The following is a 26,692-nucleotide window of genomic DNA, read 5'->3' on the forward strand; positions in this document are numbered from 1 at the left end:
GTGCAGCACGAGTCCCAGTAGAGCTTGCCTGAACTTCTGGTCTGGCCTCTTACCAATTTCTAGCCGAGTCGGTCACACAAGGAGACTCCCCTGCCTGCCACAGGCCCTGGGACGTTCCCAGTGTTCCCCCTCGGGGACACTGCTGGTCCTCTTCACCTACCCGCTTCTCGTCACCCTGCATGGCCCATCCACCAGCCCTTCCTCCAGGCAGCCACCCCCAGTCCCGGGCAGGGTTACGTCCCAGTAAGGGCCCCTCGGGACACCTGTTCCGTCTTTGCTCCAAGAGGGAGGAACCAGCTGTAACTCCGGCCACCAGGAGCAGCACGTGCTGTAACAGGCTTTCAGGAAACGTTTGTGTGGAGTGGCTGTGCTGCGAGTCCTTCATGTCATGGCAGGAGGCATCTGAGCCAGGGCTGGGGGCCAAGTGGAGGGACCTCCAGGGCTGGGTGCTTGGGAAGTTTCTCTAGGATGCTTCAGCAGCAACAGGCCCTACCCAGGGCCCTGATAAAGAAGCCACGTGTCCCAGCGGTGGGCAGTGGTCGGCCATGGGACCAGCGGAGGTGGGCCCGCGGGTCACCGGCCCCTGTTCCGCTGGGCCTCAGGCTTGGCATTGGCCTTGGACCTGGCATTGGATCAGGAACCAGGGACCTCACCAAACAGGGAGGAAGACCTGGGGTCCTGGGGTCAAGAGAGGCCGGGGGCTTGGGCTCCACTGAGTGTTCCGGAGGATCATTAGACAGATACGAAGGCTCAGGAGGTGTCACGCGGGGTTCCAGCTCCGCACGGCTGGGAGCCATGGCAGACGGCGTGGGCCGGCCTCTCACAGAAGGGCAAGCAAGGCCCAGCCAGGTAATGAAAGTCTCCCTCCAACGCCTGGAGCCCACTGAGGCCCCAGGAGGCCTAGGATGTGACCTTTGACCCCGAGTGTCCCTAGGAAAGGTTAAAGGAGGAGCTGAACTACCTCTGCAGATAAATGGGGTTCACACGTTCAGCCTGAGGCCAGAGGGAAGGTGAAGTTTACCAACAGCACCCCAACTCTCCCCGCCCACTCCTCATTTAAACAGGAGCAGGATGGAAGCTGGCAAACCTCGGGCGCACGACTCCTTGGGGAAATAGGTTCACAGAGAAAGGAAAATCCCAGCGGGGTAATAGCGCACGGAAGTCGTTTTTTTTGTTTTGCTTTTTTAGGTTTCTGTGCGACTTTCAATTTTTTCCTACAATAATGCCAGCTGTTTTATAGTTTTACAATAAAAACCACAAGGCTTTTCAAAGATTCTGTACACACTCCCTGAGAGTACTGGTTCTAACCCTTGATCGCACATTGGAATCTCTTAGGGAGCTTTAAAAATACTGATGCCGGGTCCCACCCCAAAGTGATTCAGATGTAATTATTTGGGGCTGTGGCCTGCCCAGGTGGTTATAATGTACAGCCAAGTTGAGAGCCACTGCCCTGAAAGGAGTATACACTGGAGAGGTCAAATGAAACACATATTTATCAAGCATCCATACCCAGGGAGTCCATGTTCAGTCGTGTGAGCTGTGCACTGAGTAACTCCAGGGGCACCATATACACAGCCTATAGTGTGAATGGGGCCTCCCTGGAGTTATGCAAGGTGGCAGCCTTGCAGATATGGCTCTGTAATGTATATATTCATAGATACATAATTTAAACACTGATTGCATTTATTAACTACAACCCTCCAGGGGGAGGGCAAAGTGACTTCCACTAAAATGTACAGAGCATTTTCTAGAAGACTTAGTTTGTGTCATCTGGGGCTTTAAAATCTGAAGGCCAGGATACTAGTAAAAAATCAAGAGCCAAGGGGATCACATCAGTCTGGGACCATGGGTGGCACTGCACTCAGAAGACTGAAAGGACAGGCCCGAAAGGGCTGGGACCGTGCAGAAGCACAAGCGCAGGCAGGAAGTCGCCAGCAGACAGTCCATCAAGGTGTGGCCGGTGGGAGCACTGCTGGGGCGAGGGGCAGCGGTCACGTGACGGTCTTCAGCCTTTGCTGTGAAGGTTTTTGGCTCCGCCCGTTGGGATGACCACGATTCTTGGCCACTTCCTCACACTCAGAGATGAGATCTAATTCCCTGCTCTTAAGTTTGCGCTGGGCTTTGACTTCTTTGGGTAAATAGAACACAGTGCGAGTGATGATATGCAAGTACCAAGGCTGCAGAGACCTGTAGCTTCTGCCTTTGCTTCCTGAATTGTTCCTTCTCGGAACCTAATCACCATTCTGTGAGGAAGCTCATGCCGCTGATTGGAGAGACACACCACACACACACACACACACACACACACACACACACACACCACACACACACACCCCACACACAAACATATACTGCACACATACACTACACACATAGATACACACACACACACACACCACACAAACATATACCGCACATATACACAACACACACACATACCATACACCACACACACACACACACACACACCCCCCACATGCACACATACCATACACCATACACACACCACACACACCACACACACACACCCCCCACACACAAACATATACCGCACATATACACTACACACACAGATACATACACCACACACACACCACACACACACACACACACACACACCCCACACAAACATACACCATACAGACACACCACACACACACACACACACACACACACACACACACAGAGGGACGGAGGCTTCTGGTCAGCAGCTCCCCTGAGCTCCCAGCCAGAACCACCTAGTCAATCCACAAAATCGTGAGAAATAATACATTTTTACTGTTTTGAGTCACCACATTTTGGTTTTGTTGTGACACAGAATTGGGTGGTGGAAGCAGGGCCGTTTCTGCTCTGCAGGTGGGAGCGAGCCAGCCTCTGGAGGGATACAGGGTTTGACTGGCTCTGGGGCCTTGGAGGGATAGAGATAAGGGCAGATAAAAAGCAAGGTTTTTATATTTTATTTATTTTTATTATTTACTTATTTGGCTGCACTGCACAGCATGTGGGATCTTAGTTCCCTGACCACGGATTGAACCCATGCTCCCTGGGGGATCGAACCCATGCTCCCTGCAGTGGGAGCATGGAATCTTAACCACTGGACCACCAGGGATGTCCCTCCCCCCTCAAAAAAAAAGGCAAGGTTTCTAAAAGTATATTTATATTTATAAGAGCAATTTATTATGTGGCAACAGCTCAGATATGTCAGAAAAGCTGAAAACGACAGCAGCTGCATCTCATCTGCCGTACTTGCCCACCTGTCCCAGTCCCCAGAGACAGCATCTTTTGGAAGTTCCAGTTTATGTTTTTCCTCTAGACTCCAAATCACAAACTTATACCTCCCTTCCTCAATTACCATCGTTAGACAATAGCTATTCACCTCACCATAGTTAAGACGAGGATTCAGCTCCCTACTCCCAATGTGTCAACTTTCGATGACTATTCTTGTTTCTATAGGAGCACCTCCTATTCCAACACCAGTTGCCGATGTAGCTCTCTATTCCCAGCTTTGTAGGATGAGGAGATTGGCACCCCCTCCCGTTCTTCTGCTCTTCTCCTCCCTCCTGTAGCCCATATTTGGGCTCTGCTTGGACCACTCCAGAGCTCCGCATCGTTTAACTGAGGGTGCAGTGACTTCCTGGAGGAACGTCCATGAATTCCTCAAAATTAGGTGCAGAATGGTGTGTGAGTTCGTTCCATTTCCCTGGGGAGAGTTCAGAACTTCCATCAAATTCTTGAAGGGATAAGACCCAAAGGTGGAGTATTGGGCCCTACGCTGGTTGTCTCCCATCTGCCCCCAGACCCACCCTCACCTCCCCCCCCCCGCCGTGCCCTAGGGGCTGACACAGAGCATCAGTAGTTCTCATGCACTTGACATCTGTCTGGGTTCAGCGGGAGCCCAGGCAGGAGTCAGAGGGGCGGGGAGAGCAAGGAGGTCACAGCTCCTTCTCAGCAGGGCCATCTTGGGCTGGCTGTGTCTCGCCAAAGGATGCTGCTCCACACGTGCACTGTCTCCTGGGGCGTCCCGCATAGGGGTGATAGCAGCCTGGTTGGTCCCAGCCCCTGGTCACTGCTTTGTCCCTCTGGTCCCACCCCACCCCACCCACGCTCATGTACGTTGTCCCTTTGGAACACACCTTGAATTTTCCTAATCTGACGGTGGCATCTGTTTCCTGTTGGGACTCTGTCGTTGATGTTTCCTTGGACACAAACCCTGAGTCTGTGGTCGTGTGCTCTTGGCAAAGGGAGAAGTTGAACTGCGACGCTGTCTTCACGGGGGTCTGAGCTGACCCTGTGGGAGATCTGAATCTGGGAGGCCTTTATTCTTATCTCAAACCCAGGCAAGGGGCCAGGCCTTTACCCCACCCCCAAACGACCAGCCATTAGATGCCGGGAGCGGGTGCAACCTTAGGCCAAGTGGATGCCTTCAGGGGAGGGCAATGCCCGGGAAGGGCCTGCCGGCAATGGGTACCAGCCTTCCCTGGGGCAATGAGAGCCTATTGTCCAAGGGGGATGGGTGAGCACACGTTGGAGCCCACTGCACACCTGACCCTGGTCTGGCCTTCTACACTGAGGCTTTTGTTCCCCGTTGCTAGCCCTGTCTGGCATATAGTAGGTACTCAGTAAATGCTTGTTGAATGAGAGAGTTGAGTAACAAGCTTCTTTGATATTTTAAAATTCATAACCGCAGAGCTTCTGTGTACCACTATTGTTTTTCTTCTTAACTATTTGTTTTGAAATACTTCCACAGAAAACTTATAAAAACAGGGCCAAAAAGTCATCAGATTTCCTAATTATTAACATTTTGCATTGTCCTCTCTCCATATGTATAAAACATATATATATAGTATATATGTCTAATATACACATGCACATATAACTCTCATGCTGTTATTAATTTCTTTTCTTTTTTGTTATTTATTTATTTAAATTTTATTATTTATTTACTTATTTTTGGCTGCGTTGGATCTTCGTTGCTGCAGGGGTAGCAGGGGCTACTCTTCTTGCGGTGCGCGGGCTTCTCATTGCGGTTGCTTCTCTTGTTGCGGAGCACGGGCTCTAGGCACGTGGGCTTCAGTAGCTGTGGCACGTGCGTCTAGAGCACAGGCTCAGTAGTTGTGGCGCACAGGCTTAGCTGCTCTGCGGCATGTGGGATCTTCCCGGACCAGGGATCAAACCCATGTCCCCTGCATTGGCTGGCAGATTCTTAACCACTGCGCCACCAGGGAAGTCCCGCTGTTATTAATTTCTGAAACACTTGAAAATGTTGGAGAGTCCTGCTGCTTTACTCATAAATACTTCAGTGTGTATCTCCCAAGCACAAGGGCATCTTCCTACACATGCTCAGTACAGTTTATCAAATTCACGAGCTATGGCATGGACTCAGAGCTATGATCTACTGCGTGATCCAAGGACGCGTCCCCCAAGCTGTGCCTAGAATGTCCTTTATAGAAACCCCCCCATCCTTGAGTTAGGGTCCAATCCCAGATCACACTGCCTTCAGCCTGTATGTTTCTCTAGAGCCCTATGTCCTTTATGATGCTTTTGAGGACCACAGACCGATTGTTCTGGGGAGCGGCCTCCTGCTTGGGTCTGTTTCCTCGGGGATGAGATTTGGTTGTGCCTTTTGCCGGGAAGCTGATCATTCCTCAGCCCCGGACGTAGCAGGTTCAAAGTTCACGGCACCTCTCATCCCACAGGGAGGAGTGCCCATTCCCAGTTTCTACTCTAAGTCAAGGTCCAAGGGTTAAAGAATTCATCGAGGTCACACACTTACAGAGTGACTGAGCTGAGGTGACATCGATGCCTTTAGCCGCAGCTCAGAATCTTCCCCATCACAGGCGATGAAACGAGTGACAGTGACAAACACGTTTTTCCCTCGGACTTGGCTGGCCTTCGTCACCCAGCCTTGGTTGTGTTCACTGGGTAATGGCTGGGGAGGCGTCCAGAAGATGCTGGAGGCCCGAGAGGCTAAACTGATTTTCTTAAGAAAGCACTTAGAGCTACTCTCAGAGGGGAAGCCTCCTGGAGAAGGGAGGTAGGAGAGAGCGAGTGGGGAGGAGGGGACGAGGCAGGCAGAGGGCTGCGGAGCCTGCAGGGGAGAGCAGAGAGCTCCCTATGCTGCCGGGCTCTGGGGAGAAAGAATGGTGGCGCCCCGGGTTTTGAATATTCCCTCTCTTCCCCCCTCCCCACCCCTTCTTCTCCTGTGTTTGCCTCTTCCAGATACTTTAGAAAAACACTTTCAAGGCTTTGGGAGAGGACCGTGTTTCATGTGAATTCAACCCTGTTCGCCTGGCCCCGAGGAGGCCGGGTTGTACTCTGGTTACACGCGAATGGAGGTGGTTCCGTTTGGGTCACCGTAAGGGCTGTTTCTACGCAGTAAACATGGGTAAAATGTGTTGTCCTGAGGGGTTTCCAAGGGCTTCTGCAGACCCAGCATCGTCGGGGTTGTTGAGTTGAAGACGACTACAGAAAGCCTTCTCTATTCCTTCTGATTATTTCACGGGTGTGAGTTTTCTGTCCCCAAACAGGCTGGACACCCCAAGGCCAAGCCCTGGGCAGGGAGGGGCCTTTGGCCTCCTGCATCCTGCCTGCCAGAGTCTCTCACCTCTTTGGGCCTCAGCTCCACCTGTTAAGTGGGGCTATAAATACCGACTCTCAGATGGGATGTGTATGACGATTAAAGGGGACAATGCGTCATAGTGTAAGGGACACATGGGTCTTTGGTGACTTTTCATGTCCACCCTCATTTAGGATGACACCAGGCTAGATGGAGCACAAGAGGGCTGAGGGGTGGCCCACCAGCCTGACCAGGGCCCAGGCGTCTCATGCGCAAAGCACATTCTTGGCTTTCCCTGTCCTGCCTTCCCTTTGTCACTGTGGGGACAGGTGACCAAGAGGGGCTTGAGGCCTTGGAGGGTCCATGAAGGATGCTGGGCCTCGTGCAGGGAGGCCTTGGAGAAGCCCCGTCCCCAAATTCTCCCCTACAGAGGCCACTGGAGAGCGCCTCATTCTTTGTCTGGAAGATGGAACGGTTTTCAGGAATTGGCCATTAACTTTTCTCATTTCTCTGGGAGGATAACTCCTCAGAGCAAACTAACAAGTCACTGCAAATCCCCAGCTGTAACCTCGGAGCCTAGGGTACCACGGCCCTTGGCCATGTGTCCCTCGTGTGAAAGCGAGCTGGCTGTGCAGCTTGGGGCTGCCCCTCCCTGTCCCCCCATTCCGGCCGGGCTCCCCCTGCACCCGGGCTGCCCGCACCTGCTCCTGCTTCCCTGTCTGGATCAGGTCAGCCCCTGCGCAGAAGCCTTCACGGCTCCCCGTTGCCCAGTGGATGAAGTCCTCAGCTCTGCTTTCAAGTCCGGCTGCTTTGCCTTTTCCGATCAGATCTTCAACCATTCTTCTCCATGTGTCCCGCCTCTGGCTGGGACGGGTCTCCCATGCGCCCTGGGCTTTCCCAGCCCTGGGTCTTTCCCCAGACTGCCCCTCCTGCCTGGGAGGTCTTCACACATATCTTCCCACCCCCCAAACCCCAAACGCCATCGTCTTCAGGAGGTACCACCCCTCATCCCACCCCAACCCGACACGGTCTCCCCTGCAGCTTGTTCTCGGCATTGACAACACCCACCTTGTTTTTACCCTTTGGAAACCATCAGTGGGGACCGGAGCCAATGCGCACTAGCTTAGGTTCAGTAAAGTCATGTTGGCGTTTGAAATCCACCACTGGGGAAGGATTCATGCCAGGAAACTCAACAAACACTGCAAATCTGCCCCCTCCCCGAGAGCTGGCTTAGCAGCAGCCCATTGGATGTACATCTTCCTTATTCCCTTCCCTAGACTGTGAGCCTCACAGGAGAAGGTGGAGCCGCTCTGCACGTCCATCTACCCTCCCATCAGCACCTCATGACACGCATCACCCTCGGTAGGAGCTTCAGTTTGGTCAAGTGGATCAACTCACGCAAGGCGAGGATCTACTGAATGGGACGTGGGGTGGGCAAGGGACAGGGGTCAGGAGAGGAGAGAGCCTTCAGAACAGTACTAAACATTGAGCCTCCAAAAATCATCTTGTTATACCTCAAGATGTCGTAGACCAAACGGCCCCACCATCTTCTGGCCTCTTATTTTACCTCCCTTGTTTGAAAAATCATAAGAGTTATAATTTTGCCATCTGTGACAAAGATGGGTATAAATCCTCTGCTGTCCTTCCCGTTGAAACGCAGAGCCTCTGTCCCTTCTCTGTGAATTAGGTGAGGCTCTGTGGCCACTCGACCAGCAGAAAATGGCAGCAGTGCTGCTGTCCTAGTTTCCAGGCCCAGGGCTTATGTGTCTGGGAGCTTCCATCTCCTGTCTGGGAGCCCTGACCTGCCATGAGAGACGTTTGACCACCCTGAGCTCATCATGCTAAAGGGGCCACAGGTGAGCGTGCCGGCAATAGTCCCAGCAGAGACCAGCCTTCCAGCTGTCCCCCCCAAAGTACCAAAACACGAGTGAAGCGCCTTCAAACCAGCAACCCACCAGCGGGTCACTGAGTGACCACCATAGATGCCACGAGGAGCAGAAGAACTGCCCAGCCTAGCCCTGCCTGAATGCTTCACCCACGACATCATCAGAGAGCATGGAATGGTGTGCTGCTTGGGGTCGCCAAGCTTTGGAGTCTTTTGTTATGCAGCAGTATGCACTCACTTACTACATTTTAGACACTGTGCTGGGAGTTTTACTTGCTTTATCCTGGTCAACCTTCACACCACCTCCGTGGAGCAAGCCTTATTATAATCTCCTTTTTACAGAGGAGGGAGCTGAGGCATAGAGAGGTCGAGAAAATATCCCAAGGTCACATCAGTAGAGGCCTAGACCTCAGCAAGGGAGGGGGACACTGCCTTGGACTCTGTACTCTAGTGGGCTCTGCTCTGGCCCTTCCCTGCTCTGCCCCTCGCCAGGGGGTAAGGAGGCTAGGGGCTGGGGGACATGCCTACCCAGAGCCTGTGAGGCCTCCAGGACCAAGCCTCGTGTATCTGGGACCCTAGATCTCTTGCCCCAGTGGCACGAGGCCTCTTCCCAGGGCCCGTGCGGGTCTCCTCCCTGCCCCTCACCACATCCCCAAAGGCAACCCAGGACTGGAGCAGGTGCAGGGGTGGCCGAGGGGCAGCTCTTTGTGGAAGGGTTGGTGGAACTTGGACTCGGGGCTGGGAGGTCGTGTGCACGTGTAGGAGGCCTTTGCAGGGCAAGACAGAGTGGTTGCGGGCAGGCCAGGGGCCAGGCCTTGGCCTGGGTCATCTCTCCCCACCTGGCCACGTCCTGCAGTGGATCTCCATGGAGGCCTAGAAGGCTGAATTCAAACCTGACCTCCTGGCCCTTTAGGAAGAATACAGTCAATGTAGGGACATGGAGCATATTTTACTGAATGGCTCATTGGCTTGAGTTATAACATTTAGATATTCAGACACATGGGACGTGGGCCTCCGTTTGGCCCCCGTGACTCAGGCCTGTGAGTGCAAGGGACAGACCAGCAGGCACAGCTGACAGTGGCCGAGCCAGGGCCCGGGCCCAGGGCTGACTGAAGCCAGGAGAGCCACACGACCTCCCTCTGAGCTTATCGCCCAGAGAAGAGTACAGGTGGGGATGGACATGCTAAGAGAGAAGCAAAATGGTCATGCTTTCAGGAGCGCGGCTAATAGCATGGGACCATCTCAAACTCATTCCCAGCTTGGACTAAATGCAGGTGGTGCCGAGCCAGGCAAACTGCGAGGATGCTGGATTTAGGGAATCCAGTTGCTGGAGGAGCAGGTGGTGGGAACTTCTAGGAGAGAAAGGAAGTGTCTTCAGGGCCCCGCCCTGACCCCGTAACCAGAGCTAATGATGAGGCCGAGACTAGTGGACAGCCAGCCCTGTTTGTGGGCGCAGCTCTGGGGCCTCCTCCAGCCTGGGCATCCTTCCCCCACTGGGCCAGCTGCAGCTTCAATTCCACATGTAGGGGGTCTGTTTGCCCTGTTGCCAGCTAAAAAGGGGCCTGGATGGCTGGGGCCCAGGCCAGAGGGGTGGGCAGGGCTGGGGTGCTGGTCAGGAGGCCTGTGTTTCTTGGCCAAAGGAAAAATTCAAGAAATATGTGGTTATGATTTAAAGAAAAATCAAAGGGAGACAGGAGCTCGGGACGTGGGAAATTCTTTCCAGAGTCAGCTTTGGGGAGAGGGGGTATGCATTTAGAGCCCCAGCTTTTTCCAGCCTTCTGGGGAGCCACGTGGCAGTGACGCTTGTCCTCTCTGTGGCCAGAGGTGGACTTCAGATCGTGTCCTCCTCTCTCAGTAGGACATTCTGAGCGCATGAGGTAAAGCGCGTGGAGCGGGGTTGCCAGGGCACTGGCTCCACCAGGGACCTCCTGGGAGGAGCCTCTGTCCTTGCTGATGCGGCCTCTTCCTCGCAGAGTGGAGAGGGGGCCGTTCTCGAGAGGCTCCGAGTTTATTCTTCTTGATTTTCTGGTCACTGGGATGCAGTGGCTGAGGCCCCTCTTAATTCAGGTGCCCGGGCCTGAATGAGCACATGTAGACCCATCCCACGTGGCTGAGCTGCAGAGACCCTAATTCATGCCCCCGAGGGGGAAGGGGCAGAGACTAGACCAGACGGCGGGGAGACAGCTGTTGGCGGCATCTAAGAACAGCTGGAGTGAATCTCCTTCCTCCGGTTTCTCAGCCACGGTGAGAAGCCTCCACTGGACCCAAACCAGCAAAGGCAGGGCCAGGCGTCCAGGGAGGAGCCACCAGGCGGCAGGCCCTGTTCCCTGCCGGGCGGGGGATGGTGGCTGTGGTGTCCCTGGCAGACGGCACTCGGCTTCCGTTCGGGTCGGTGGGCCAACAGAGGAGGACCCTCACCCTCTTGCGACGTGCAGGGACTCTGAGGGGGTTGCCACTCCCTTTTCCTGTGGGGGCTATGGAGCCCACCCAGAGAATGTGGCCTGCGAATTCCAGCCCTGGCCTCCTGGGGGCCTGGAGTCGTCTCCCAGGCAGCTCCCCAAGAGCCACGGGGTCACGTGACTTGGAGGAGGCTGGGATGAGGGTGTCTAGTCCAGGAGACACCACCTCGCCGTAGCTGGGGAGGCTGGTTTAGGTTTGAGACGCACAGACATAGGTCAAAGCTTTTGCTCTGCTACTCATCACCTTCAAAAGCATCTTCCCCTCTCCCTTTATTTTTCGGCCAACATTCATGGAGGGTGTATTAGTTTCCTGGGGCTGCTATAGCAAATTGTCAGAAAACTACACACATACACACACACACACACACACACACACACACACACGTGTATATTTTTTATTGTAGTAAAATATACATAACATAAAGTTTATCGTTTTCCTGGTTATTTTTCCGATTTTAAGTGGCATTAAGTACACTCGTTGTTGTGCAACCATCAGAGATGGACCAGGAAGGCTCATTCTCAGGCCCCTGGGCCTCAGGGCATCATTCACGGGTGGGGGGGAGAATCTTGTAGGAGGTGCCTTCACCTCACCTTCCTCCTTTCACGTTTCCTTACGGAGCTCTGAGGAACAGGACCCCAGAGGGGGAGACGGGAAGGACTGAGAACCCGGCGAGCCCAAAGTAACAGCCCAGAGCCGGCATGACCTAGTGACCTCGAAGAGGATGACCACCCAGCTGCCCCCACTGCAGGCTCTACCCTGTCATGTTGCCACGACACCCACCCATGTTCTCCTTTCCCTCTAGACCAGTGGTTCTCAGAGTCTGGCCCCTGGGCCAGCAGGACTTGTTAGAAATGCTAAATCTTAGCCTTCACTCTGGATCCCGTGGACCGGAGACGAGAGGTGGGACACAACACCCGTGTTTTAACAAGCCCTCCGGGTGACTCTGATCTACACTAAAACGAGATCACTAAAATGCTCTGGGTCTTCAGAGAAATCCTGTTTTGAAAGAACTTACTACCCCCTCTACAAAGCTACCATTTATTTACCAAAAGTTCCATGCATCAGTAAAACAAGGAATCTGACAGACCCAGCAAGATCCTGTGAGTCTGACTGCAAGTGAGCTGCCTAATGGTCCTTCTACACTTGGATTTGCTTGGCCTGCACATATTTAAAAAAATTCGTTGCCATCATTAAAGAAATAGAAGAATTCACATAGAAATCCGTATTTCAATATTTCTTGAAAAAAATTGGTGTGTCTGGCACTCCGGGTGCTCCATGTTGCCACGTGAGAGTGGATCGGGGCAAAGCATGGGCTCCCTAGTCAGCCACAGTCCCCACTCCTCCTGAAGGTCAGGAGGGAGCCCCACCTGACTAGTTCCCTCATTTAGTCACTGCACTGGCTGCTGCAGGGATCTTGAGTTTTGAGACCCTCTACGTGAATGGAAGTCACAAACTGTAGCCCACTGTGATGGTTAATTGGATGTGTCACCTTGGCTAGGCCATGGAGGTTGCAAAGCAAATGAGCAGTCTTATAATATTATTACTAATTCATAAATAATAAGAACAACAATGATGTTATTAACAATAACAATATTTGTTGGGTGTTTATTATACGCCAGACACCATGCTAAAGGCTTTCTTCTAATTAAATATCATTCACCCGATACAAGTATTGTTACTCCAGCTTTCTTTTGATTTCCATTTGCATGGAATATCTTTTTCCATCCCTTCACTTTCAGTCTGTATGTGTCCCTAGGTCTGAAGTTGGTCTCTTATAGACAGGTCTTGTTTTTGTATCCATTCAGCCAGCCTATGTCTTTTGGTTGGGGCATTTAATCCATTTACATTCAAGGTTATTATCGATATGTATATCCCTATGACCATTTTCTTAATTGTTTTGGGTTTGTTTTTGTGAGTCTTTTTCTTCCTTTGTGTTTTCCGCCTAGAGAAGTTTCTTTAGCAGTTGTTGTAAAGCTGGTTTGGTGGTGCTGAATTCTCTTAGCTTTTGCTTGTCCGAAAATCTTTTGATTTCTCCCTCAAATTTGAATGAGATCCTTGCCGGGTAGAGTACTCTTGGTTGTCGGTTTTTCTCTTTCATCACTTTAAGTATATCCTGCCACTCCCTTCTGGCTTGCAGAATTTCTGCTGAGAAATCAGCTGATAACCTTATGGGGATTCCTTTGTACGTTATTTCTTGTTTTTCCCTTGCTGCTTTCAATAGTTTTGCTTTGAATTTAATTTTTGTTAGTTTGATTAATATGCGTCTTGGTGTGTTTCTCTTAGGGTTCATCCTGTATGGGATGTGTCCTGGACTTGGGTGACTAGACATTTCACCAAAGAAGACATACAGATGCCCAAGAAGCACATGAAAAGATGCTCAACATCACTAATTATTAGAGAAATGCAAATCAAAACTACAATGAGGTATCACCTCATACTGTTCAGAATGGCCATTATCAAAAAAGCTAGAAACAATAAATGCCGGTAAAAAAGGAACACTTCTGAACTGTTGGTGGGAATGTAAATTGATACAACTACTATGGAGAACAGTATGGAGGTTCCTTAAAAAACTAAAACTAGAACTACCCTATGACCCAGCAATCCCATTACTGGGCATATACCGTGAGAAAACTATAATTCAAAAAGAGACATGTACCACAATGTTCATTACAGCACTATTTACAGTAGCCAGGTCATGGAAGCAAACTAAATGTCCATTGACAGATGAATGGGTAAAGAAGATGTGGCACATATATACAATGGGATATTACTCAGCCATAAAAAGAAACGAAACTGAGTTATTTGCAGTGAGGTGGATGGACCTAGAGTCTGTCATACAGAGTGAAGTAAGTCAGAAAGAGAAAAACAAATACCATATGCTAACACATATATATGGAATCTAAAAAAAAAAGGTACTGATGAACTTAGTTGCAGGGCAGGAATAAAGACGTAGACATAGATAATGGACCTGAGGACACAGAGCAGGAAGGGGAAGCTGGGGCAAAGTGAGAGTAGCATCGACTTATATACACTACCAAATGTAAAATAATTAGCTACTGGGAAGCAGCAGCATAGCACAGGGAGATCAGCTCGGTGCTTTGCGATGACCTAGATACGTGGGATAGGGAGGGTGGGAGGGAGGTTCAAGAGGGAGGGGATATGGGGATATATGTATGCATATGACTGATTCACTTTGTTTTACAACAGAAACTAACACAGTATTGTGAAGCAATTATACTCCAATAAAGATCTATTAAAAAAATGTCATTCAATCTTTGAAATAGGCTTATAGGACAGGTACTACCAACGTCACATCTTTGACTGACGGAACAGTCACAGTGAAAAGTAACTTGTTCAAGTTCACCTAGCTCATGAGTGTCAAGAACAAGGTTTGAACCAGGAGTCAGATTTCAAAGCTCATGAGTATAACCACTATACCATACTGCTATGCCAGAGCATGAGCTTCACCTTGAGTTTCCAAATAATATTATGTGGTAGAATCCCCTGGGGTAAAGAAATCAGAGGCCCTGGATTGTAATTCAGGTAGTCCTTGGATCACAGTTTGCCACATCCAGTTGCACAGGTCGTGCACTGTACAACTGTACTCAGTGCACCAACCTCCAAAGTGCTGCAGGCAATGGAGAGGGAGATGCTGATGCTTCCCATCATCCCTAGAGGTAGAGAGAAGTGGTGGTATATTTATACAATGAAGCACTCTACAGCAATGAAAAGGAACAAATAATACCTGCAACAATATGGCTGAATCTCAAAAACTTGTTATTGTATTGAGAAAAAAAAGCCAGGCACCCAAGAGTATATCTTATACAACTGCATTCATAGCGGAGAAACCTGGTAGACACAGTGTTAGCCTAGTGATCAAGGTTTACATCACCAGTATTAGGACATATTGGCATCACGAACCCTTTGATATTATGACACAAGATCATTTTAACGGAATTCTTGCCAAAAAATGCATAATCTCACTCCAACTATGAGACAACATTGAACAAACCAAAGTTGAAGGACATTCTACAAAATAACTGACCAGTACTCTTAAGTGTCAAGGTCCTTGGAGACCAGGAAACACGGAGTATCTGTCCCAGACTAGAGGAGACTAAGAAGAAACAACCACTGAATGAAATGTGGGATCGTGGATAAAATTCTGCACCAGAAGGACATTATTGGAGGAAAGGTGAAATTTAGTACTGTCTGCAGCTCAGTTACCAGATGTTAACTTGAATCACCGATGCTAATTTTCTGTCCTTAACAACCATGCTGGGTGATGTGAGGCGCTAACATGGGAAGAGGCGGAATGAGGAACATACGGGAACTCTGTATTATTTTTTGCAACTTTCCTCTAAGTCTAAAATTAGTTCAAAATTCAAAGCTAAAAACCAAAACAGCCCAATAATCTAGGCAGTGAGCTGTCCGTGCCGTTGACCCAGCTCCTCCCACAGGCCACTCTGGAAGCAGGGACGCAGACAGTCTGGAAAAATCCGTGGGTGACCAGACATAACAATGCAGCTCTGCAGCAAGAGGAAACCCTGGGTTCACTGAATGCTTTTGCAGAAACACCAAAATGTAGCCGACGAGGACAGTTTTATTTTATTAAAAAAATTTTTATTGGAGTATAGTTGATTTACAATGTTGTGTTAGTTTCTGCCGTACAGCAAAGTGAATCAGTTATACATATACCTATATCCACTCCTTTTTAGATTCTTTTCCCATATGGGCCATTACAGAGTACTGAGGAGCGTTCCCTGTGCTGTACAGCAGGTCCTTATTAGTTTTCTATTTCATACATAGAGGACAGTTTTAGGCTCTCACTTCTCTGTCAGATGACGGCTGCTCTCGAGCTATGCACGCGCCTGGTGAGGAAGCCTTTCTGCCAGTTGCCGGCCTGCTGTGCCCTGGGGTGCAGGCGTTGGGGGGTGCTCTGACCCCACCCAGCAAGGGGGTCGTCTCTCTGTGGAGAGGAGACAGGGCGAGGGCAGCCCGCTGGCCCCCTGCACAGGGACCAGGGCAGGACGTGGCCTCCTTCCTTCCTGTGACCCCCCTGACTCTGGGGCTACACCGTCACGCATTTGGCACCTGTCCCTTCTGGTTTCCAGTGAGTGCTGTGCCCACGGAGGCTCGTGAGCGTCTCCCCTAACCTGGCTGACTGGACCTGGCTCGGTGGGCTGGGCCTCTGCTAGGGATCTGGGCCCCTCATGGGGAAGGTGTTTAAACTGATCCTCCAGGGCAGACGCATGGGCCCCTTTCTGCTTTCAACCCCCTGGAGTGTCTAGAAGGATATATTTGAATCTCGGGGATCCCCTTGAGCCGTGGGAATCCCAGATGATCGGCTCCTTCGCTGAGAAATCGCTCCGAACTTCTCTGTGGATTCTCACCTCCCCCTCCCATCTTAATCACACGTTTCTCTCTTGATTCTAGAACTTTCTGGTGCTGCTCTTGGACTGTTTGGGGATTTGGTCTCTCCCTTAGGTTGGGTTCTCCAGGATCAGACCCCGAAACAAACGTTTCGAGGGCAAATCGTTTATTTGGGAGGTGATCCCAGGACAGAGCGGTAGGGATGTGTGTGGGGAGACAGAGAGGGAGGGAGGTGATGAAGGGGGTGGGGTTGGTCAGTGACCACGGTGGGCAGCTGAGCTCAGGCATGCTGCGGCATCTGGGACGAGTCCACGGAGCTATACCACCACCCCCAGCCCAGGGGGCGAGGGCGCGGGGTATTTGCTCGACTGTACACTGTTGAACAACATTTGTACGCTTCTGATGGCCACGCCTGAGTGTGGGTGGAACGGGCTTAGCCAGAGACATCGCTCAACTCAGCTGGGCTGGTGTTGGCAGCTGGGTGTGGCTAGAGCTCCCAGGGGTGGCACAGCTTGAGGACGCTGACAGCACCTACACGTCCCGAGGGAGGAACAGACCACATTTGAGATCAGGAATAGAAATCAAGATTCCCAAGCTCCCTCAGGAGAAGGTTAGAGAAGCAGAGCCAGATCCATCCTACTGTCCAGGGGCGTCCCAGCGCGTCCGGGTACCGCTGAGAACCTGGGGCCCCAGGGAGGATCTGGGGCGTCCGGAGGCCGTCTTGGCCCCTGAGCTGTCGGGTGGCTCAGCGTCCTCACTGCTTGGAGCTGCCCTTTCTCTTTCCATCCTGTGAATAGCACCAAACCATTTTGAAAACAGATTCCTTAAAATATTTCTGTTAAAAGAAACAAAAGCACCACCTCCTTACTGGTTGTTTTTTTAAGAGCAGTCAACCCGTGAGCAGCAGCCCCTTTCGGCTTCGGGGCCTGATGCTTGCAGGGGCCGCCAACCTCACCCACCCAGGGGCCTGCTTGCTCATCCCCCAAATATGCCAGACACGAGACGGCATTTCTGTAGATTTTTGTTTTCAGATAGAAAAGGTGTTGTTGCAGAAATGAGAGCACAGATCGCCACCAGAATCCTTCACTGTCTAGGGCTGTCCTCTGGGGTCCCGCTGAGCCACTAGGATGGCTCTGAATAATGGAATCTTCTGGGATGGTGGCAGGGTTTAATCTGTGCTGTCCATGATGGCAGCCACATGTGGCTACTGAACATTTGACATGTGCTCAGTGCAACCAAGGAACAGAATTTTTTAATTTCATTTTAATCGAAATAGTTTACATTTAAATAGCTACATGTAGCCTCATGTGGTTACAAAATTGGACGGTGCAGATCTTGAGCAAAGGAAATCCTGAAGCCTGTTGGTCTCCCCGGCCGCATAGGCAGAGTCAAATGTGTGCACACACGTGCAGGGCTGGAGCCCAGAAAGCAAGCGTCTCCTTCCCAGCTCATGTCTTCTCGAAGAGCCAATTCAAGTTGAAGAAGTTATCATGTCCTGCCCTTTGCCTGGAGTAATGACCTTGACCTCAATCAACTAGCATCTCCGAGCCCACCCGTGTCAGGAGTCTGCTCTCCATGACTCCCTGCTAAGGAGCTGGGGTCGCACTATTTACCCCCATTGTCTTGGAGGGGGAAACTGAGGCTCGGCAAACTCCACTGCTCTGCCTGAAATTCACAGCAAAAAAGTGGTCAAGTCAGGGTTTGAACTCTAGTCCACGGAGGCCCGTGATCCCTGGGCATTTGGGTTTTTCCCTAGAAGGAGGTGGTGTTGCCCTGAACTTTCCAGCACACTCTTTCTCAGATCTCCTGGCAGGCACTCACTGGGGAGGGTCCAGCAGACGCCCTGGGGTTGAGCTGGTCAGCGCAGGAAGCTCTCTGCTCCCTGGGGCCTCACAGTCGTGGACTCCTGACCACTGGCGGCATCTCTGCCCTGACACCCCCCTGCCCCCCACCCATGAACCTCATGGTAAAGATACCAAAGAAAAACAAGAACTGGAGCTCTGCAGTCAGAGGGACAGCATGTGTTTTCCATTTTCGTCTTTCTCTTCCCTGATTCTCTAGACATGGATTAACTATAAAAATGAACTTCCTCTTCTCAATACACTGTAATGACCTATATGGGAAAAGAATCTAAAAAAGAGTGGATGTACGTATAACTGATTCACTTTGCGGTACACCTGAAACTAACACAACATTGTAAATCAACTAGACTCCACTAAAAATTTAAGGAAAAAATAAAAAAGAGAACCTCCTGACTGAAGGGCTGGTAGACACTGTGAAGCGTTGTCCAAAGGAGAGGTTAGTCCTCAGAGAATTTCTGTAAAGCCATTTCTTATTTTAAATAAACCCAAACCCCCCAAAACTCTCGATGATAAAATTCACACACGTTCCTTACAGAAAACTTGGAAAACAGACAAATACAGAGAAATAATATGCATTGTCGCTCTGCTCCAAGAATCTTCACTAAGCATTTGTTACGTCCCTTTTCAGCTCTTTCTTTCCTTGCATGATTTGTTTTGTTTGTTGTAGTTGTGGCTGCAGATTTTAGGGGGAATTAGAGATTATGATTCAGTAAAGATTAAGGAGGATTTGGATCCTACCTGAAATCAAAGGAATAATTTAGATCACTGCTTTTCAAAACTTCTGGGGTGAAGGACCAGTTTTTAAACATTCCAACCCATCACCCGCCCCTGACCACAGGTGGACCTCCCTCTCGGGACCAGAAGCAGCACGTGCCACGTGAGCTCGCCAGCGTGTTTGCCATCACCGGCCCCCCCCCCCCCCCCCCCCGGCTACTCAGAGCCCTCCGCACTATGCCTGGATGCCACAGCAATGCCAAACTGCTCTTAAAGTTTCTAAACTCCGGCTCTCAACATCCACACGTAATTCTTCATAGTAGCTCTGGTCTAGAGCTGGGGTCTGCAAACTACGACCCTTGGGCCAAGTCTTGTCCACCACTTCATTTGTGCTCAGGGTGATTTTGACTTTTGAAGTGGTTGGGGGAAAATTTTTTTTTTTAATTTCATGACATCTAAAAATTCTATGAAATTCAAATTTCAGGGTCCATAAATAAAGTTTACACAGCCGTGCCCCCCATTTCTGCATCATCTGTGGCTGCTTTTGTGGGACCACTCTGCAGACTGAGTAGTTAAGACAGAGACCCATTGGCCTGTGAGACCTAAAATATTCACAATCTGGCTTTTGACAGAAGAAGGTTGGTGATCCCTGCTCTAGATCAATGATTCCTGAGTTTGCTGCCTCTCAGAATCACCGGGAGGTTTAAAAAAATACACACAGTTTGCCAGGCCTTCCCCGGCTCTGTGGACTCGGGGTCTCCGGGGTGGAGCCTGGGACTGTAGTTTTGGAAGGCGCCCAACCCCCAGGTGGTTCTGATTCATGGATCTGGACACTCCAGCCAGGTGTGCCCTGGAGATGTGCTTCTCGAGCCCCCAGGCTGAGTCACTGGGACGGTCCAGCAGCTTGACTCAGAGTCTCCTTCGGGACAAACCTCTTCTGTCCTGAGCTGCCTGAGTTGTGGGCTCTGCAACAATGTTATGGCAGGTCCAGCCCTTCCCAGGACACAGCTTGGATTCACACGTCCTGGCGGGGCCTGGCCTGGAGCCCCTCCTGCCATGGTGCAGCCCTCTGCACCAGGGCCCTCGGCTGTCCTGATGTCCCCTTAGCTTCTCCTGGTCTTGGGAGACTAGAATTCTTGGCCTACCTCAGGGGCGGCAGAGCCCCACAGCCTTGCATCCTCTGTGCTGGGCACCCGGCCTGCCTCCTCTGGGCTCCCGCCTCTCACTCTCTGGTTTATGTTTCTGGCACCAGAACTGGAGGCCCGAGCCAACTGCACTCATGGCCTGAGCCAGTTCTGTGGGGGAGTTGAGAGGCGTGAGCTGGAAGGGAGACTGACCACGAAGCAGGCCTCTCTCCTGCCGGCTCTTCTCTCTCCCCAAACGTCCTCATGACCATCTTTATACAGTCATCCCTTGACATCTGAGGGACATTGGTTCCAGGACCCCTGTGGATACCTAAATCCGCAGATGCTCAAGTCCCTTATATAAAATGGTGTAGGACAGCTGGCCTCTGTATCCACGGGTTCCACATCCGCGGACCCACCAGCCTTGAATTCCACGGTTGGCTGAATCTCGGAAGCAGAGCCTGCGGATGTGGAAACCCGCCTATATTTCCTGCTCTTTCTGGTTGTAGCCTCAGCTCTGCCCTCTCACTCTCTCCTTCTTGCCCCTCCTCTTCTCTCTGTCTTTCCCTCTTCCCCCGAAATATGCTTTTTCTCACTCCCTGGTTCCTCCCCTCCTGCCTCGAGTTTTCTAGCCAGACCCACTGCTTCCAGGCAGAGCTGAGCCTCTCTGCCTTGGAGGGCTGGTGCCTCCTCCAGAACGAGATGATGTTGGATCCGCTCTTTGCTGGCAGTGGCTCAGGCCTTCAGGCTGGACATGTTCACGGAGTTTATTCTGGGGAAATGTATTCAGGCCCTGCCCTCAGGGAGTTCACAATTTATGGGCAAGTTGGACAAGCCACAGGCAATTTTAACAGTGTCCTAAAGGGTGATCCGGGGATCAGGATGGGGCACTGGGTAGGACAGCGCTCAGCAAGACATTGCAGAGTCAAGGAGAGTGTCTGAAGGAGCTCACAAGCTCTGCACGGTGGGAACTGGAGCTGGATTAGGTTCGGAGTGGAGAGCATCCCAGGAAGAGGGATGGCATGTATTCACAGAAGTCCCTGGTCATGCCCCAACTGAACCCTATGGAAGGATCTCAGGTGAGGGAGGGCCATGATCTGATGTGCACTTCAGACACCTCACCAGCATCTAGAGAGAAAGGGGTGCTTTAAAAGCAGGAAAGCCACTGGAGAAGAACTCTAGTGCAGAGAGGCACGGCCTGGTCTAGGGCAGAAGGGTTGGAGAGGCTGGGAGGGCTTGGAGAAGCATTTAGGGCTTGGGGACTGGATGTGAGTCATGAGGGACAGGCAGGAGAGAAGGGTGACATTCAGGTTTCCTGCACAGCTATCTGAATGGATGGTGTATGAGTCAGCCGCTTCTGTGATGATGCTGCATAACAAACAACCCCACAATCTCAGTGGTTTACATCAACAACCTTTTAACTTCATACTCATGAGACAGTAGTTTGGCTGCAGTTGGTTAATCTTTAGTGGGTTTGGCTGGGCTTGGTTGGGCTGAGCTTCTGGTTGGGTTCAGGACGCTCCACTTGACTTCATTGTGGATCCCAACCCAAACAGCCAACTCTTATCATGGAAAGTCACAGGAATGCAACCATGCAAGCATCTTTAAAAATCTCCATGAGTATAACATTAAGTTCAAAGGCAAATTCAAGGCCACCAGGAGAGACAGGAGATAAGGCTTCTGAGGACTGAGGGCTGAGGCTGATTTTCTCGAGAAAACCTAGTTCCTGCTCTTCCTGGGCCAAAAAAAGGTCACTCTTGTGATACATTTCTCAAGTCCTTAAAAGGATGCCAGGGAACAGAGGTGTGGTGACCAGAAATGGGCACAAATTGATGTCTACAGAAGTCTTTGTCCATCTAACAAATATAAATTGCACATCCACTCTGTGGCAGACTCACCTTTCCCCCTGTGGTGTACACATGCCTGCTGGAATCAAGACCTTACTGTAAAGCGTCTGTTGCCCTAGGATGGAATATAGACTTTTGGTGTCCTAAGATTTAGTTGTACCATCAAATTGTAACTTCAATTAGAATTTAACAATCAGTTATGTAAACTTTATAAACTTGAAATTGCAGTTGACTGTAACAGAGATCTAAAAAATAATGACTTAAATCCCCAAGCATTTGTTCTTTCACTTAATAAGAAGTTTAGAAGTAGGTGAGCCAGGGCAGAACCCAAGCTTGTTACGTATTTCTGCTCCATTGTCTGTAGTAAGTAGCTTCTGCCCTCAGAGTGTCTTCGTGGTCCAATACGGCTGCTGGAGCTCCAGCCATTGTATGAACTGTAGTCTGGAAGAAAGACAAAAGGCAAAAGAGGTAGTTCTCTTAATTGAGACAGGTGTCTTTGAAGCAGGTTTCCTGGAAGCCCCACCAACACCCACGCTTACATCTCACTTAGTCACACGTCCACACCTGGTTACAAGAGAGATTGGGAAATGTGAGTTTATCTGGATACATTCTTTCCCTGAATATAATCAATGTTTTGTTATTGTGCCAGAAAGTGAGAACAGATATTGAATGGCAACCAGCACTTTCTACCACACTCTCCAAATGTTATTTATGTTTGTTTTTTCCAAAACAGAGAAGCAGTGTAGCAGAGTGGGAAAAGGCCCTGGCTTGGTCTCAAGGCCAATCCCTCTACTTACTGGCTATGCCATCTGGGCAAAGTCACATAATCTCTCAGAGCCTTTGACTCCCTCATCTGCAAAATGGACTGTTGATCGTATTTCCCTTCCAGAAGTATCAGGAGAGACCCAGTGGGATCGAGAACTCTATGAATTATAACACACTATATAAAAATCAATAATACTGGTAGTAAAATTCAAAGTAGACCAAATACATCTTTGGACCAGAAGGGAACACCTGTTGGTTAGCTTCTCCCTGGACAGAAGTGATTCCCCTCTGTTCTCTGTGCTGCCCCTGCCCCAGCGGGCTGTGGGAGTGGGCGGGATTCAGGGTGTGGACGGGGCTGGGGCCCTGTAGATGCAGACAGTCCTCATACCCTGGGGACAGTAGGTATCTTAGGAGAGTGTCTACCTGTGGATGGTGCCCCTTGATTCTGTGGTTCTCAGTGGTTCCATCTGACCATTGCTGTTTGGCAGAGGATAACCTCAAACCTACTGGCTTCAAATAATGACTCATTCCCTCTCATGCTTCTACGGATGGACCGGGCTCAGCAGGGCGCTTTCACTTTCGTCTTGTCAATGTCAACGGGGACTGCAGGCATCTGAAGGCTTGACTGGGCTGGACTCCCCAGAGGGTTGCCCCACGCGGGTGGCAGCTGACGATTAGCTGTCTCCTTGACAGCACCCCGCACCACGTGGTTTCTCTGTGTGGCTTGGGCATCTCACAGCATGGCAGCCGGCTTCTGAGTGGGAACCGTCATAAGAGCAAACATTCTTGGGTGAAGAAAGCAGTGAGCTAGACCAGAAGTGGCATGCATCACTCCCGCCAGGTTCAGGGGGCAGAGGAACACACTGCCCCTCCCTGTGGGGGAGCTGTGTGTATGGTAGGAAGGGTGGGGACTGATGGCAGTGTCTCAGAAACCAGGCACCACAGAGACCTTGGCTGTACGTTGAAATTGCTCAGGTGGTAAAGTGCTGCGACCCGAGTGCACACCCAGACACTGCTGGGTCTGGGAGTCTGCAGTGTGGGTATCACGATACAGAAAAGCTCCCGAGATGATGTTAATATGCAATCAATGTTGAGAACCATTGGCTTAATCCAACCCTGAAAAAAACCCAAAAGACCCTCAGGGAGGCAAAGACCCCAAGGCTTTGTCCACAAGGACTGGCATGCTCCTAATCAGACTTCAGGAGGCTCTGCTCGCCACACTGGTTTGGTTCCCATGAGACTTTCTCCTCATATGGCGGGAGACAGAGGAGCAGCACGAAAGCCACGGTGGGAAGAGTTGTTATTTACTGGGGAGGGGCGTGGGGTGGGCAGTAGAGTTTATAAAACTACCTGGAAGCCTCCTTGATCCAGATTTTTGATCTGAAACCAATAGTTTGACCAGTTTTTTCCACTGCATTTGCCAGGAGTTAACTTGTGTCAGAAAGTGGTGCAAGTTCTAATGAAAATGTCAGAAATCCTGTTTATAGAGCATTTTTGGTCAATCAGCCTACCAATAGTTAATATCTTTCCCCCAAATGGGCAGTACCTAACCGTTCATTCCAACACATTCAAATGAATGAATTCCAACACGTTCATTTCAGGATGGAGGGGCAGGGAGCTTGCTCATGAATATTCATGGTTCTGCCCACTGGCCTCACACATTAGAAAATACTATTTATTCCTAAGGCTAATGAGCTCTTAAATTTCTTTTGTGCGGGAGAAAAAGGTTTTATTTTTCTGCATAATTTATTTTGGTGCCTGTCCAGTTTTTGGAAGGGATCTCTCCTTTAAGACCCCGGGTGCATTTCAAGAGCAGAGTGGAGTTTTAAATGAGCCCCGCACAGAGAAGCCCGTCAGCCTAGAGATGACATTGATGAAGGCAGCGCCGGGAGACAGGTAGGCAGTAGGATGAGAAGTCCGCTGTGAGCCCAGTTCCCAGGGAGATCGGTGTCTACTGGGAGCCAAATAATCACCCCCCACACCCCGTGAAACGCGTAAACCCTTGCCATGGAAGACAGCCATGGAAATTGAATGTGGACAATACATAATTGGAATTTGAGACTCTTATGCGTTGAAGGGACCTTATAGGACATCTTGTCCAATGACCTGTGAGATGTTGGAACGCCCGTTACACAGCACGGAAGAGGGGGGTTGTCCTTTCTCTCTCTCTCTCTCTCTCTCTCTCTCTCTCTCTCGTCCAGTTCTGCCATTACACAGCGTTCCTTACATCCACCCACACATCCTCTCTCCACCTTCCACCCTGCTCTGTGAACCACCTGACGCCCCACGTCCAAGGGGCTGGAATTCTGCAAGTGCCATTTCCCAGGCTCTCTTACCAGCAGCTTCTGCTGAGCTTCCTCCAAGGGGAGGCGTGGACAGATACTGAAAAGCGGCCAAAGAGGAGGCTAATCTTATTCTTTCTGTTGCATACTGAGCCTCCAGCAGAAGCAGCAATAACGCAGGTTCCTGCTCAGGCGGCTCCAGGGGCCCTGGGTTATCCCATTCTCCCTGTTGTTCCAGCCCCAAAGGTGATCATGGCTTCCCGCAGGTATTATTCTCTGGGTGTCCTGATCTCTCCCTGTTTGCACCTTCCAATATCTTTGTAACAAATTCCCTGTATTAAATCTCTCCTGTTGGAAATACCTAAAGAGGTTCCTGATTCTCTGTCTGGACACTGAGTATTGAGATCGGAAGAGGACAATATAGCCAAGCTCAAATATTTGTTGTCACCGGGAAGAGGCAGAAATCTTTGTATAGTTCCAGTACCTGCACTAATACAGTTTTCTCTTCACCACACCCTCCAGCAGATGCCTCTTCTCCCGTGATGCAGCATCCAGGTCTGTCTTCATCCTGGCCACTCTCCTCTGAGTACACTCCATTTGGTTACTGCTTATCAAGGGATGTCACAGGTGGTGCCCGATCCCCAGCTATGCCAGTCCAGGACAAGGAGCACAGGACTTTCACTTCCCTCTGTCTCAGCATCTTCCTTTGTGGGGCGAACCTGTGATCCTGTTGGAGACCGGCAGCCGACACACGGAATTATCCCTACACCTTCGTCACTGTGTTCTTGATAAGTCCTCACTTTTCCATCCAACACTTGTGTGCTTACTTTTGTTTTCTTAGTTTTTGTTTGGTTCTGGTTTTGGCGCAGCTACAGGCAGTTGCGCTAACTCCCACTGAACCTCACTCACCCCGCTAAACAGTCCATCGTTCTGTAAGGTTCATGGACGTTCCTTATTCTCTTGTGCAGCACACTTGCTACGCCTCCTGGTGTCCTGTCTTCTGTAAACATTCCAGGCGTGGCTTCTGTGTTATCGTCTCAGGCACTGATTTAAAACTACTGAATAGAACCCGACGCTGCGTAATTGCCCACTCAACAATCATTGCCTGTTCTGTTCATCTTGCTCACAAAACCCTGATCTGGGCTGGTGGGGGCAGTGAGCCCAACTTCAGGAGGCATAACTGTCCTGCTTCCCTTTGTCAGATTCTGTTTCAACTCCCCCTGGGGCAGCTGGAGGCAGGTGGGGGAGGCGTGTGACCCAAGTCTGGCCAAGGGGAAGTCTACCAGGGGAGTTGGGGAAAGATCTTCCCTCCCTGATAAAGGGGGAAATCTGTCTCACTTTGGGGACCCCCAACATTCCCTGAGATTAGAACTGGAGGGAAAGCAGTTTTGCGGGTACAATATTTACAGGAAACACTGGTAGGCGGTCAGGGAATTGAGACAGGGAAGGGAAGGTGTCTAACAAAGGGTGTATTATAGGCACTACTATGGGTGACCGGAGCTTGATCATGTAGGGAAAGTCTTGGAAAAGGTGTAAACCATTTGCTTTGGAGTCATCCCTCAGAGGGACCAGGGAACTAGGGTATTTATATACCAACTCCTTCTCAATCATTGGTTGGGGGTGGCTTTGGGGGATATGAAGTTTTTGTCACTTCTGATCTGATGCTCATGGGTATAGTAGCCTTCTGTGGTTTTCGGAAAAAGTCTTCAGGTAAAGGCAGTTGGAAACTGCCTGGAGTTCACTAAAGTACTAAAGTGGAGGGAGACTGGAACAACTTGAATACCATCTGCTGTTGTCCCTCCCCCACTTGTGTGTGGTTATGATGTC

The 26,692-nt window shown here is 50.5% G+C and overlaps 1 protein-coding gene across 1 annotated transcript in view; it reads right to left on the reverse strand.

The window, feature by feature from the left end:
* Window positions 1-573: 573 nt before the first annotated feature.
* BANF2 (BANF family member 2) overlaps window positions 574-26,692 on the reverse strand; it is a gene marked incomplete at both ends in the record, with an annotated part of 77,361 nt that continues 51,242 nt past the window's right edge. Inside the window, one exon of the mRNA XM_079945441.1 lies at window positions 574-622. Coding sequence (XP_079801567.1) covers window positions 574-622 — 49 coding nt within the window. The remainder of the gene's footprint in view (window positions 623-26,692) is intronic.

Source organism: Stenella coeruleoalba (genome assembly GCF_951394435.1).
Source record: "Stenella coeruleoalba genome assembly, chromosome: 15".
NCBI classification, from domain to species: Eukaryota; Metazoa; Chordata; class Mammalia; order Artiodactyla; family Delphinidae; genus Stenella; species Stenella coeruleoalba.